The sequence below is a fragment of the Schistocerca nitens genome, chromosome 3 (assembly GCF_023898315.1).
Source record: "Schistocerca nitens isolate TAMUIC-IGC-003100 chromosome 3, iqSchNite1.1, whole genome shotgun sequence".
Lineage (NCBI taxonomy): Eukaryota > Metazoa > Arthropoda > Insecta > Orthoptera > Acrididae > Schistocerca > Schistocerca nitens.
The window spans coordinates 382,032,838-382,047,663 of NC_064616.1; the positions used below are offsets into that span (position 1 = coordinate 382,032,838).

At 40.0% G+C, this 14,826-nt stretch overlaps 1 protein-coding gene across 1 annotated transcript in view; it reads left to right on the forward strand.

The window, feature by feature from the left end:
- Positions 1-14,826, forward strand: part of LOC126249243 (liprin-alpha-1) — a 401,613-nt gene that overhangs the window by 157,282 nt on the left and 229,505 nt on the right. Inside the window, exons 6-8 of the mRNA XM_049950901.1 lie at positions 4,679-4,798; positions 9,919-9,996; positions 12,048-12,215. Of these exons, the coding sequence (XP_049806858.1) occupies positions 4,679-4,798; positions 9,919-9,996; positions 12,048-12,215 (366 nt within the window). The remainder of the gene's footprint in view (positions 1-4,678; positions 4,799-9,918; positions 9,997-12,047; positions 12,216-14,826) is intronic.

A 14,826-nucleotide genomic window follows, 5' to 3' on the forward strand; every position in this document is an offset into this window, starting at 1 on the left:
TCTTGAACTGAAGGACAAGGACTGTCAGACATGCCATACACAAGCATGTTATGATGACTGCTCTGTCCATAAATTCTGTGCGAAAGGCAAAAACTCCAAGGATGTAGGAAAGTATTTAAAATTCTGAGTTAGTGAAGTAAATGATTGTCCACTTTGAATGTTTAAGATAATGCATAAGAGATGAATCTAAAATTGTGTAATATGTAACTGAGCTCTTATATCTCTGTATCAGATAGTGTACACTGAGCAGTCAGAACATTATGACCACCGAGCTACTATCAATATATAGCCGTCCAGGCAGTAGCAGTGTCACCTGGCGAGGGATGACTCCTGATCAGAGACACGTGTGGTGCATATAGTACCAGTGAGCATGCTGTCCCCATGTCGAATGGAGAAGGTGCGCAATCTATCTGAGTTTGACCGTGGGTAGATTTTGATGGCCCAGAGGTTTGGCACGAGAATTCCAGAAACAGCACGACTTGTCGGGTGTTTGAGGAGTGCTGTGGTGAGTGTCTTCAACATGTTACGAAACCAAGGTGAAACCATGTCCGGACTTCATGGAACTGGGTGGCCACCCATTATTACAGATGTCACACGTCGTAGGCTTGGCATACCGGTAAGACAGGACAGGTGGCGAACTGTGGCGGAATACCATCATACTTTAATGCTGGGCAGAGCACAAATGTGTCTGAACACCGAGTGCACCGAACACTCGTAACTATGGGCATCCACAGCCGATGGGCCATGCCAATGTTAACACCACGACCTCACCAACTACGAATGAAATGGGCACGTGACCATCGGCACTGCATTTTGGCACAGTGGCAGAGCAATGCACGATCTGGTGAAGCCCGACACCTTCTTCATCATACCGATGGGATGACGCAAGTCTGTCCTCATCCAGGGAAACAGCTCGTCGACACCTGTACTGCAGGGCGGAGACAAGCTGGCTGCGGCTCCATTATGCTCTGGGGAACATTCACGTGCGCATCCATGGGTCCAGTGGAGCTCGTGCGAGATATCATGGTGGTCAAGGAATATAGTTCACTAGTTCCTGACCACGTACACTCCTTCATGACGATCGTGTCTCCAAACGGCAATGCATTTTTCAACAAGATAATGCGCCATGTCATAAAGCTAGCCGGCCGATGTGGCTGAGCGGTTCTAGGCGCTTCAGTCTGGAACCGCGCGACCGCTACGGTGGCAGGTTCGAATCCTGCCTCGGGCATGGATGTGTATGATGTCCTTAGTTAGGTTTAAGTAGTTCTAAGTTGTAGGGGACTGATGACCTCAGATGTTAAGTACCATAGTGCTCAGAGCCATTTGAACCATTTCATAAAGCTAGAGGTGTGATGGAGCGGTTCGAGGAACATGATGGCGAGTTCCAATCGATGTGCTGGCTCCCCAAACTCGCCAGATCTGAACCCAATCGAACAAATCTGGGATGTGATTGAATGTGGCGCCAGAGCTTATCGCCCTTCTCAGGAATTTACGGGATTAGGTGAGTTGTGTGTACAGATGTATCGCTACTCCCTCCAGCGACCTGCCGAGGCCTCATTGCTTCCATGCCACGACGCGTCGCCGTTGTTTTGTCCGTACCGAAGGTGTACATACCCTGCTATTAGGTAGGTGGTCATAATTTTCTGGCCGATCAGTGTATGTACAGATAACCATTTGGGCGTGATCTGCAATGAATAGAAAAACTAAATATAGGGAAAGCAAGTACCGAACCCTGTTTCATAACAAAAGTTTGTAGAAAATTTTACCTATAAACAGAGACAGTGATGATACGTGACCTAGTATTTGAATGTGCAGTTTCTAACTGATCACAGTGAATGAAGAAAAGAACAAATCTAAAGGCATGCAACTACTTTCGTAATAGTCATATCAGACTGCATCATGCAGATGTTCAGTAACTTAGAATAAAACAGAAAGGGGGCAAATATAGTAAAACAATCCGAAACCGGTATAAAATGAGACTAAAATGATTTTCCAAATTGGCCAAGCTTCCGAATTACACAAAATTCACTAGGCTCCATAAAATTTGTCAGGTATCATTCACAGAAATATAAATTCGTAATTATGTACGTATTTACGTCCTTCGGTCGTGCACAATGTATGTTCATTTACTTTAGGTTATACTGTACAATAGAGCCCAAGATTATTACATTAATTGATAAATAATGCGGAATTTCTGTAATTTTACCCTAACATTATTGTTGTAGATACATACATATTGTTTCCGGGTTTATTTGCTTTACATTTCACATTTTTCGCTTCATGTCAAGAAGGGAAACCTGTTTGAATTTCCTGCTCAGAATTGTTTTTCTACGCAATATTTTGCACTATACAGTAGTTCCAACAGCGTAGGAGACTGTGTGTGTGCTGCAAACTGGATAACATCGTTTGTGCATGAAATAGCTTCTTCAGATGTATTAATTTTTCTAGGTACAGCATGTTGCTCCACTTCCACTTCCTCTTCCTTTGTTTCTTCCGGATCATCTTCTCTATCGTGGATTCCTGTTAAATCTGTTGGAGAAGTAAATGTGGAGTCAGTTGACACAAAGTCATCACTTCGAATTTATTCATTTGCACTACATAAAATGTTTCGCATTTTAATTAATTCAGCAATTGCTGTGACATTTACTTGAATTTCGATGGCCACAGAAGCGTCATATGCTTGACCTCCAAACGCTGCCATATTGAAGCACTTGGTGACAGTTTGGGGCTTTGTTTCCCTTACTGCCAAGCCAATACGGTTTACTGAATGTAGGACGGAAACTGACCCTGCAAGAGCAAATGCACTTGCGGCTTCTTCAACACTAAGTACAAGAAACTGCATCAATTATCGCCTATAATGAGACGTGACTGTGTAAAGAACGCCCTGATCCATGGGTTTTGTGAGGCTGGTTGAACTTGGTGGTAACTAAGCCAGTTTCACGTTTGATAACTTGATTTTAGGGTGTCCGTTTGCATTGTCTCGGAAGATGAGAACTTGCTGATTTCATTTTTTCGTTGGCGTTGAAAGATCCCAGACATTTTTCCAGAAGACCAGCCACCATTCACGCCTTTTTATTGCTTCGCTAAGTGACTGGAAGCTAACTGACTTCTATATTTTTGAAACAACGCGGTTTTGCCGCAATTCCCGTCAGCAATGGCTTCTCCATTTCACCTAACACTTTTCAATACAGCAGTACAGTGAGTCTTTCCTTGGACATTTTTCCGCCGGTGCATTTTTCACCTCGAATTGCTAGAGATTTTGAGAGCAATGCGCTATAAAACAGTCCCGTTTCATAGGCATTGATCACGTCTTTCGGGCCATAATTCGCAATTGGGTCGTACAGTATTGTCTTCCGTTCTGTTGCAACACTTTCGTACACGCCCTACCTTCACCACACACTTCATTCCACACGATGTTGTGCCTAGCTTTGAAACTGTCCAGACAGCCTATGGCTGGCTGGAACTCCGTATTTCCAAGCTCTTAAGCGACTTTCAGAGCCTCATGCAACATGGGTCCTTTTTTGTGCAGTTACGAACCATTCCCTTGTCAGTAATTTACGGGATTAGGTGAGTTGTGTACAGATGTGGTGCAACTCCCTCCAGCGACCTGCCAAGGCCTCATTGCTTCCATGCCACGACGCGTCGCCTTTCTTTCCATTTGCCCGTTCCCTTTCATCAATTTATCATAAACATGTGTTTTACCGCATGTGAAACGTATTAGTTCGCGCTCACAGTGTGTTGTCTTTCTCACTCCCGTCGATTACCTTAATCTATTCGTTACGTCTTAGCGACACATAATTTTGTTCTGCGTCGTGTATCACTTACAGTGCTACTTGTCAACTGAAACTGACAGAAAATAATGCAGATAGTGCATTTCTTTGGAATGCTTGACGCTGACGGGTAAAACCATTGTTTGATGGAACAACACCCACCTATTTAACTGCGCAGAATGTAGCAGAGTGTTCGTAGGTGCGCGACAAAGTTCCACCACCCGTCAGTAATAACGGAAAAAGAGAAACGCGGACAAACAGACCGCTTGCTGTTGATGTCCCGAAAGTGCGCGCAAGTTGTTCGTTGTTGTACATAGCAGAGTGGTTTGATTTCCACAGCCGCAGCACCGCCCTACGCCGAATCTCTTTTAGTACTGTACAAGTTCTTTTTCGCTGTAATGAATTATTAATTAAGTCTTAAAAATTGCAGTCCGTTTCCGCGTTAGGCACGTTCCACCTTATAAAAAATTAGCATATAAAAGTGTATTGGACGCTTAGAGATTGAAATACTTGTACGGTTTGGGCAGATTTCCGAAATATACACTTTCCGCTTTGATCATGTTGTACTGTAATATTGGTACCACGTTTCCCTATACGGGACAATAAACGGGACAGAGCAGCTTTAAATGCAGCGAAGCATAGAGATTCCGCACAGAAATTGAGACAGTGTATGATTAATGTATTATAAAAGACACGCACTTAATCATGTATAAAGCTGATAAGGGTTCTGTCGCGTTGTGAACCTTGACATTCTATGACTGTTTTAATTTCTGTCAACAATTAAAGTGGATAAGAATCAATTGTTAAAGAAGTAGCTGTTTAACACAATCATTGTATAAAATTTCTAGAGTTATGGATTTGTGTTTTGTGAACTGTGTTAATGAATCACTGTGTCATCTCCATTTCAGTTACAGCAGTACAAATTAGGTCGTGTTCCAGCTGATGAGAGTAGTAGACCAAAGGAAAATGGTCAACAGGATGAAGAACATAAGGGTGATCAAGCAACAGCCCATGCTGCCCTTACTAAGGTAATGCCTTGTGTCGGTGAGTGACAGAAGTACTATTGAACATCTATTGTGGTCTTACACTGTGTATTAATGTCTGAAATGAAATTTATATTCAGGGTCTTTTAATTGGTTAAAGCTCAACTCAGGCTCTGTTTTGTCAAACTGATATTTTAATTTGGCTAGCACACAAGGGTCAATGGTGACATTTGTTATTAACAGTATAAATCATTCATGGTTGTATTGTCTCTGGAAATAGTGCATCCTCTGATACTTTCCTAATTCAAAGTAGCTGGAGGACTTATTTTGGGAACAACTGTGTGTCTTCAAAGACTAATGAAGTGAAACCTTCTATTCAAATTAAGTTCATTCATTTAATCAACTAAACATGTCTAATCCTCTTTGTGTAATTAAGTGTGCGGAAGTTAAGCCTTGTTTGTTTTCATTTACCTTTGTTTTCTTAAAAGGGAACACAGTCTAATTCTCAAATGTAACTATTCTCAGTTACGAATAAATGTTCATTTCCGTTTGTTTCTCATTGTACTGGAATTGCTGTAGTTTGCAGATTTGTGGTAGTTGTATGCTTAAACAAGTACTGCATGTGGACTTTTATACTGCTTCTCCTAATAAATCAACTGCCTACACTTAGTTTTGAAATGCCTTTTTGCATGGATATCGGTATTTGCTGTAGGGTTTACATGTTATTGGATGAAAATGTTGTAGACATGAATGTACTGAAAGTTTTTAGATAAAAATTAATTTTTAGATATTCATAAATTAACTGAAACCAGCACGATGTAACATTTGTGAAACATGAAGAAAAAAATCATAATGAGTTTGCCTCTACTTACATTGAAAAAGAATGGATTATTCTGTTTATTGCATTTAGTTTATTTTATCTATGCTTCTCCTCCATATAAAGTGATCTACGTATTTAGTTCTTTTTCATTTCACAAGAGGTATTTGACATACCAATAACATTATGCTGCCAAATTATTATGCTGCTCCACACAATGTTTTTCTTTCTAAAAAATGTCATGTTATCATGACAAGTTTTCCCTCCATTCACGATTGAGCGGTGTGTCTGTAGTAGATTGTAACTTACTGGTATTGTCCTAATTGTAATTAGGCCTAGATGGAGAACTGACCTTGGGAACCACTGTGTGTCTTCAGAAAGTAATGAAGTTAAATCTTCTAGTCAAATTAAGTTGACTCACTTGATCAGCTGAACATTTGTTTCTCAATTTTCTGATTCTTTCCTTCCCCTGTCTTATAAGGCACAGGTTCTACATGGTAACTTTTATCTGACAATTCACAAGTTCAAAAGGTGTATTCAGTGGTGGCGTGCCACTAATGAGTTGTTTGTATCCCCCAATCAACAGTGGCTTCTATGTTTTTTATGATTGGAGAGGAAGTACATGGAATTTGGTAATCCCCTGCCATGCCTTGTGAAGTTTCGTGACATGAAAGCCTTACGAAATGCTGGAATTGTATAAGTGGTGGTAAATTGAGTGCTGTTACATGGTTTCTTGAGTTTGTCATTGTAGCATGTAACATCATGTAAAAAAAGTATTGTCTTTTCAAGTAATATTTTGTGGATGCTGTAATCCATGACCTCAAAACATTCAGTACTCTCTTCGTTATATCAGAATACTGATTTCTCAGGAACGCAGCATTCATATGATGAATCTCATCTGCTTATCCAAGCATAAAATTTCAGTTTCACACTTTCTCTATTTTGGTTATTTGTTTTATCAGGTATGTTAATGAGTGTTATTTCTGCCACTTAAGTTTTACTTTTTTATTTGGTCTGCAATATATCTGCAATTCATTACTTTCCTTTTTTTATGTTTACTATGTAAATCTGATAATGAAATGTGTGCCTGTCAGGTGACTGAAATATTTATGGGTATCATAAGGTCTATTGAGCCTCATGATAAAAGAGATTATGAAATTTATAAAATCAACATTTCTACATCTACATCCATACTCTGCAAGCCACCTGACGGTGTTTGTCGGTGGGTACCTTGAGTACCTCTATCGGTTCTCCCTACTTTTCCAGTCTCGTATTGTTCATGGAAAGAAAGATTGTCGGTATGCCTCTATGTGGGCTCTAATCTCTCTGATTTTATCCTCATGGTCTCTTCACGAGATATACGTTGGAGGAAGCAATATACTGCTTGACCCCTTGGTGAAGGTATGTTCTCGAAACTTCAACAAAAGCCCGTACCAAGCTACTGAGCATCTCTCTTTCGCGATTACTAAATGATCCTGTAACGAAGTGCACTGCTCTCCGTTGGATCTTCTCTATCTCTTCTATCAACCCTATCTGGTACGAATCCCACACTGGTGAGCAATATTCAAGCAGTGGGTGAACAAGTGTACTGTAACCTACTTCCTTTGTTTTCAGATTGCATTTCGTTAAGATTCTTCCAATGAATCTCAGTCTGGCATCTGCTTTACCGACGATCAGCTTTATATGATCATTCCATTTTAAATCACTCCTAATGCCTACTCCCAGATCATTTATGGAATTAACTGCTTCCAGTTGCTGACCTGCTATATTGTAGCTAAATGATAAAGGATCTTTCTTTCTATGTACTCGCAGGGCATTACACTTGTCTACATTGAGATTCAATTGCCATTCCCTGCACCATGCGTCAGTTCGTTACAGATCCTCCTGCATTTCAGTACAATTTTCCATTGTTACAACCTCTCGATATGCCACAGCATCATCCGCAAAAAGCCTCAGTGAACTTCCGATGTTATCCACAAGGTCATTTATGTATATTGTGAATAGCAACGGTCCTATGACACTCCCCTGCGGCACACCTGAAATCACTCTTACTTCGGAAGACTTGTCTCCATTGAGAATGACATGGTGAAGGTATGTTATTTAGGAACTCTTCAATCCAATCACACAATTGGTCTGATAGTCCATATGCTCTTACTTTGTTCATTAAACGACTGTGGGGAACTGTATCGAATGCCTTGCGGAAGTCAAGAAACATGGCATCTACCTGGAACCCGTGTCTATGGCCCTCTGAGTCTCATGGACGAATAGCGCAAGCTGGGTTGCACACAATTTTTGAAACCCATGCTGATTCCTACAGAGTAGATTTCTAGTCTCCAGGAAAGTTATTATACTCTAACATAATACGTGTTCCAAAATTCTACAACTGATCGACGTCAGATATATAGGTCTATAGATCTGCACATCTGTTCGACATCCCTTCTTGAAAACGGGGATGACCTGTGCCCTTTTCCAATCCTTTGGAACGCTACGCTCTTCTAGAGACCTACGGCACACCGCTGCAAGAAGGGCAGGCCAAGTTCCTTCTTGTGCTCTGTGTAAAATCGAACCGGTATCCCATCAGGTCCAGCAGCCTTTCCTCTGTTCAGCGATTTTAATTGTTTCTCTATCCCTCTGCTGTCTGTTTCTAAATCTACCATTTTGTCATCTGTGCGACAATTTAGAGAGGGAGCGACAGTGCAGTCTTCCTCTGTGAAACAGCTTTGGAAAAAGACATTTAGTATGTCGGCCTTTAGTCTGTCATCCTCTGTTTCAGTACAAGGAATAAAGACCATGGTACATCTTCACATTTTTCATGTATTCAGAGTGTTTGCTCAAATGAAAGTCACGTAAATGGTACAGAAAATTGTAGAAGCACTGTTATCGGAGACGTAAATCTCTGGATTTGTAATTTGACACTCTGCTTACTAAGGGACGTGTTTCTTTTGCAACCTCAAAAGTACTGTTTTAGGAAGTGTGTTGCTATTATTTTGGTTGTCAAAACAGTAAAAATGGTCTCGTAAACTGACACACAGCCTGGAGAGTGACGTGTTGACCACATGCCCCTCCATATCCATTTCCATTGATGCCTGTGGGCTGAGGATGACAAGGCAGCCAGACAGTACCATTGGGCCTTCATGGCCTAATAGGGTGAAGTTTAGTTTTTTAAAGCAGTAAAAAAGATATAGGGCTGTTGTATGAATACTTAGATTTGCAGACTTACAAATGGAGAATGTCAGGCTGATATCAGATTGTGGCTAGAGTTAATATCTCACCATTATGGAAAGCTCTTTCTTTCTTTCTTTCTTTCTTTGTTATTTTATTAAATATGTTTTATAAAACAGAATACCTTTTATTTTTGGTATTTTTCTTTCAGTGTGTGTGATATTTTTTCATATTTTTTGTAGGTTTGAGCTCATATTTCAGTTTTAGTAGTTCAGTAGGAGTTCTGTGGAACAGCTGACTATCATTACAAAGCAATATTCACATACAAAACTGAATGTTGATTGACTTGATTAACAGCTTATGCAGAAACATCGTTTTCCATCTAGTGTATATGATGATAATTGCATCATGGAAATAATATGAAATTTTCAAACATAAAATCTAAATATGAAAACCTATTATTTTATAGCGGAAGTGAATTTTTATGCTCTGTGATATGTATGTATAAAATTGTGTGTCAGTGGCGCCATTTGTGAGCAGGTGGGTGGCTTGTTGGGTGATTGAAATAGAAGAAAGAATGAGGAAAAAAATTCAAGTACGAGATTTTTATCAGGGAATAGCACTAATTTGGCAGTATATTGCACTTGGTAATTCAGAAACCACATTTAAAATTTCCAGTTAAAAACTGAAATATTCTCTCATAACTGAGCAGCATGTTGCAAATCCAACTCTTCGTTTCATGCAGAAGTTTAGAAATAGTTCACTGAAGATTTCCATATTATGCTACAGACTGAATTATAGTGACTCTTGGAAGTATATTTGTTCTCTTGCACTACAAGCACTGTTTTCAAAGCAGTTGTGAAGATTACGTGATTGTAGTTATGTTCCCGTAGAATTATATTTCTCTCAAAACTTTTAAATGTTCCAGATGTAGATTATTAATCATTCTCATATTTGTTGCTCGCTGCTACAGTACAGTGCAACCTGGTATCTTAGAAATTGTTGTTTTGTAATGATACTTTATTGGCTTGAATTTTTATATTCCAGTAACATATTCAGTCTATGTCCGTATCTCCTCCCCCTGACACTATTGCTGTGTAGTTGCTTTTATCACTCATAGATTCAGCTGAAATGGTGGTTGTTTTATGTTTTTGATGTTGTTGTAAGCATTGTTTCTTGCACGCAGCGTCTCTCTAATGGTGCCATCGAACCTGATTCTGATGTGGCACGTGTTCTTGAGCTGCAGAATACAGTAGATAAACAGGTGAGCAGTGGGAGTCACTCAATTAATTTTGTAAAACAGTGAAATCTGAAAACTTATACCACTATCTAAAATGAAGAGAGATTTTACTATTTCAGTAGTACCTTCCCCATGTGGAAAGAATACTGAGACTAATAAAATTTTTTGTCTGGGTAACTATACAAGTAAAAAAGACCTAAAACTAATAATAATCAAATGGTATTGCTTTAAACATTTTAATTAAATAATGATGAACGTATTGTGTTAACATATTGGTTTTGTACTTTGTGTTCAAAAAACGGTAATGTGGCTTTGCTTGTAATTAATTTTTGGTTATTTAGTGTGTGTGTGTGTGTGTGTGAGTGTGTGTGTGTGTGTGTGGGTGGGGAGGGGGGGAGAGAGAGAGAGAGAGAGAGAGAGAGAGAGAGAGAAGGGACTTTCGGAGTACATAAAATATCATAAGACATACTGAACAGTAAACAGATAACTAAAATCAATATCTCAGAATAAGATAATGTCCAAAAATATAATTTAACACTTCATATGGCTTAAATAAAAAGTTAGCTCTTGTAAGAAATGTTTGTGTTCATGTAGCTACATTTTTCAGAATGTAATAAGCATATTAAAAGCCCTGAAGAAAGTGTATGTGACTCTCCATAATAAGAGTTAAAAGTATATTTGGTTGTGTCGTGAAATTATTCAATTTCTTCAGAGACCCTGGAATGTAAGTATACAAACTTAATGATGATACATGGCATGCAGTTATTGTTATTGCTGCACAGAATTACAAAGCTGCCTGTCTTATTTTATTTGATTGTGTATGTTTATTTTTTGCAAGAGATTTACTGTATTTAATTGTACTGTAATCAGTGTGTGTTTGTGTTTTAGCTGGTTGAAGTTGTTTATTGTCATTCGTACTACCTCTAAATTCCAAGTTAGTGAAGATATGTAGTTCAGTAACTTCCATTGACTTATTGGGATATTAAAATATGCATTTTTTGTCTCAGTAAATTAATTCATATTTGGCATTGGTTGGAAAATACGGAACACTTATTTTATGAAGTTTAATCACACATCTCGGCAGCTTACCCCTCCCTCCCTGCAGCTCACCCCTCCCCCCTCCTGCAGCTTACCCCTCCCCCCTGTAGCTCACCCCTCCCCCCCTGTAGCTAACCCCTCCTCCCCCCTGTAGCTCACCCCTCCTCCCCCCTGTAGCTCACCCCTCCTCCCCCCTGTAGCTCACCCCTCCTCCCCCCTGTAGCTCACCCCTCCTCCCCCTGTAGCTTACCCCTCTCCCCACCTGCAGCTCACCCCTCCCCCCACCTGCAGCTCACCCCTCCCCCCACTTGCAGCTCACCCCTCCCCCCACCTGCAGCTCAGCCCTGCCCCCACTGCAGCTCAGCCCTGCCCCCTCCCTCCCCCACAGCTCATCCATCCCTCTCCACTCCCCCCCCCCTGCAGCTCATCCCCCACAGCTCACACTTGCCCCCCCCCCCCCCCCCCGCAGCTCGAACTTCCCCACCCCCATGCAGCTCATGCCTCACCCCTGCAACTCGCCCCTCCCCCTGTACTCCTCCTTTCTCATGTGCACCCCTCCCCTCCCCCTCCCCCTTCACCCCACCCCTTCCCTGCCGTAACCTGCCCTTTTCCCACAGTAACTCGCCCCTGTCCCACCATAACCCGCCCCATTCCCACCATAACCAGTCCCTGTTCTGTCCCATCATAACTCTCCCACTTTCACAGTGTCCCTGTTGCATTGCACCCTTCCCCCCCCCCCCCCCCCCTCTTCTCCCATCAGACTTCTGGTCCCTGTCTGCTCATCCAACACCCAACAGTCTCTTCCTCCTCCCCCCCCCCTCCCACACACACACACACACACACACACACACACACACACACAAAATCATTATTTTCATATATTACATAAGAACAGTTCATATAACATGTTGGTAAATCAAAAATTGATTTTGCCTATTACTTTGACAGAAAGGCCTACAAAAAATGTAATGTAGTTGTAGAGAGCATAAAATTTGAATTTGTCAGCATTTAATATTTACACGTTTTCTTTTTCACAGAGTGCAGAATTAAGTTCATGGCAAAGACGGGTGTCAGAACTGTCGGGTCGCATTTCAGAACTTGAGGAAACACTGGCAAAAACACAGAAGGAACTTATGAAAGCACAGGAAGCAAATTCAAAACTGCAGCGTGATCTTCGAGAAAATGTTGCTCAGAAGGAAGATCAGGTTGTTATTGCTTTTGAGAATTTTTTCATTGTTTTTTTCATCCACTTTGTGCTTCATATATTTCTTTAAAGAGAATGGAAATACATTTTGTTTAATTTCTGATCACCAAATTAATTTTTACTTATGTTTAAATGACCTGACTGTAAGTTGAATATAAATAAAATAGGACGATCCTGCAGTGTGTTTTTCTGCAACAAAGCATTACATTAGTACAAGTTTACAAGCAAATAGATTGCTGATTGTGGAAAACCACATTTCCTTGTAATTATAAACAACATGATGTTTGTTCTTAAACAAGACTGAACAGACAATTTTTTGGTTATAAGAATGAAACCTTAAGAAATTCATCCATATGGTAGTCACAAAAGAGTATCCCAACACAAATGCAAACCACATGTACTTCATGTAGACATAAGTCCTACACTGAGATACCAGAGTAATTATTCATTATTTACACACATTATTTTTAACCAGCAACAGGTGTAAAAGAAGATCCCTTTCAGTTCAGTGCAGTCAAGATATAGAGACAATCTGCATTTTAGATCATTACATGTAATTAATTTTCAGAAAGATGAGCAGTATACAATATCATGCCACATGGCACCAATATCAGTTCATTAAAAAAGAGTCAGTATTTTCAATGAAATTCTGCAAGAGCTGAAAACTGACTCAAAAATTACGAACTTTAATCCTTATGCTGCTACAGAGCTGCTTGCAATAGGTTGTGCGAAGTGCAGTGTCTTTATGCCCGAAGTCAACTATCTGCGCCTGAGCCCTTTCATGGGGGGCAGCTTCCTGCCTGCTGAATAACTCATGCTGGCCTCCTGCAGATCACTCTCTCCACTTTGTCTAAGCTCTTGGTGCTCCCAGTGACCGCAAAGAGATGAATCTGTGGAATTTTTTGTTAACTGACACTACGTAGGCTAATAGTGCTGCATAGGAACAATTGGGTCCATCTGTTGCCAGCATACTACTTCCTCCAGTTAGATGCTTCAATCTAAGAATCTTTCATCATTTGAATATTTTGTAAAAAGTGCAGTATGTATTGCCAATCATTTTCAGGTCCCTAAACAGCATTCATGAATTATAAACCATGATACACTAATGTAATTGTTCATGTTATATATGAATAATTTTGGGATATCGTAAAAAATGAATATGTACAATTTTTGGTTTACCTGTGGAGTGTATGCTGTGTAATTACACCATGTACAAAATAAATACAGCATCATTTTAAACACTACATCTGTTTCTCACCAGCATACTTCTTCATTTGCTGAGGTGCTCCAAAGTGAGAGAATTTAATTGTTTGAATATTTTTTACAATTCTCAGTATGAAGTTTCATAAAATGTCAAGTCTATTTCTTTCTCATCAGAACAGATGAAGTTGTCAACTGTTTGAATACTTTTTTACACCCATTGTATGTATTTTATGTCCTTCTTTTTAATCTGGGCTTTGGACCAGCAATGGTGGAGCTAAAAATATATTTTATAATTTTCTTTACATTTTTTGCATTTCTGCCCTTCTTTTTTTAAAATAATTAATTCACAGGTGCCAGTTAATTTCAACTACCAGTTTTAGTTCCTGAAGGTCAGTAACACTTATTTGTGTGATACGTCTCGAAACAGGGTGCAACACAAAATGGTACATTCCAAGTTTTGCATTGGTATCTGGTTCCTCAACAAACTTCCTGTTTTGTGGAAACCATGCGCATTAACATGCTTTTCTTAGAATGGTCAGTAAAGTGCCTGGACCAGTGATCACTTATTTTGAACTTTTTAACTTGAACCATTAGAAGACAAATGGCAACAAAATAATAAAGTTGCTCAAATCCAGTATCTTTCCACTTCGACAGTTGAGGAAGCATGAATTATGAAGTATTTGCCTTGGTGTATACATAAAATTAGTTCATTTTGCCTGCTATAAAATGAACCAGTTCTTCTGACAGGAATATCATGAAAAATGACAGAATGTCTGAGTCATTAACCAGTTGCTGTTTGCACCATGAAGCTGACTCATAAAACAAATGCTTTAATTGCTGGAAGTTATTTTGTTTACAGTCAAAATTGTCACTATGGTGAGCTTTTTTTCAGAAGAATTTTGCTGTCTCTTTCTGATTCTTCAGATTCTGAATGTATGCTGATTGCACCTGTGGCCGGCCGGAGTGGCCGAGCGGTTCTAGGCGCTACAGTCTGGAACCGCGCGAACCACTACGGTCGCAGGTTCGAATCCTGCCTCGGGCATGGATGTGTGTGATGTCCTTAGGTTAGTTAGGTTTAAGTAGTTCTAAGTTCTAGGGGACTGATGACCACAGCAGTTAAGTCCCATAGTACTCAGTGCTGTACTAGTAGACATACAAGGGTGAGGACTATTACTTTGAGATTCTATTGAAGACTTATCACTACTACTGACATCAGAGAATTGACTTTCTCTGTTGCACCTAGTGAGAATCTATAGGATCTCTCTGTCTGTGCAACCATGGTGATGTGACATTTCTCTTGTAGAACAGAAGAACACAAAGTTAATATTGACAAAAACACGCAAAGCAAAGTCAAAATCTTCAGTGGAGGACCCCGGCAGAACACAGAACTCACTGGCTGATCAAAATTG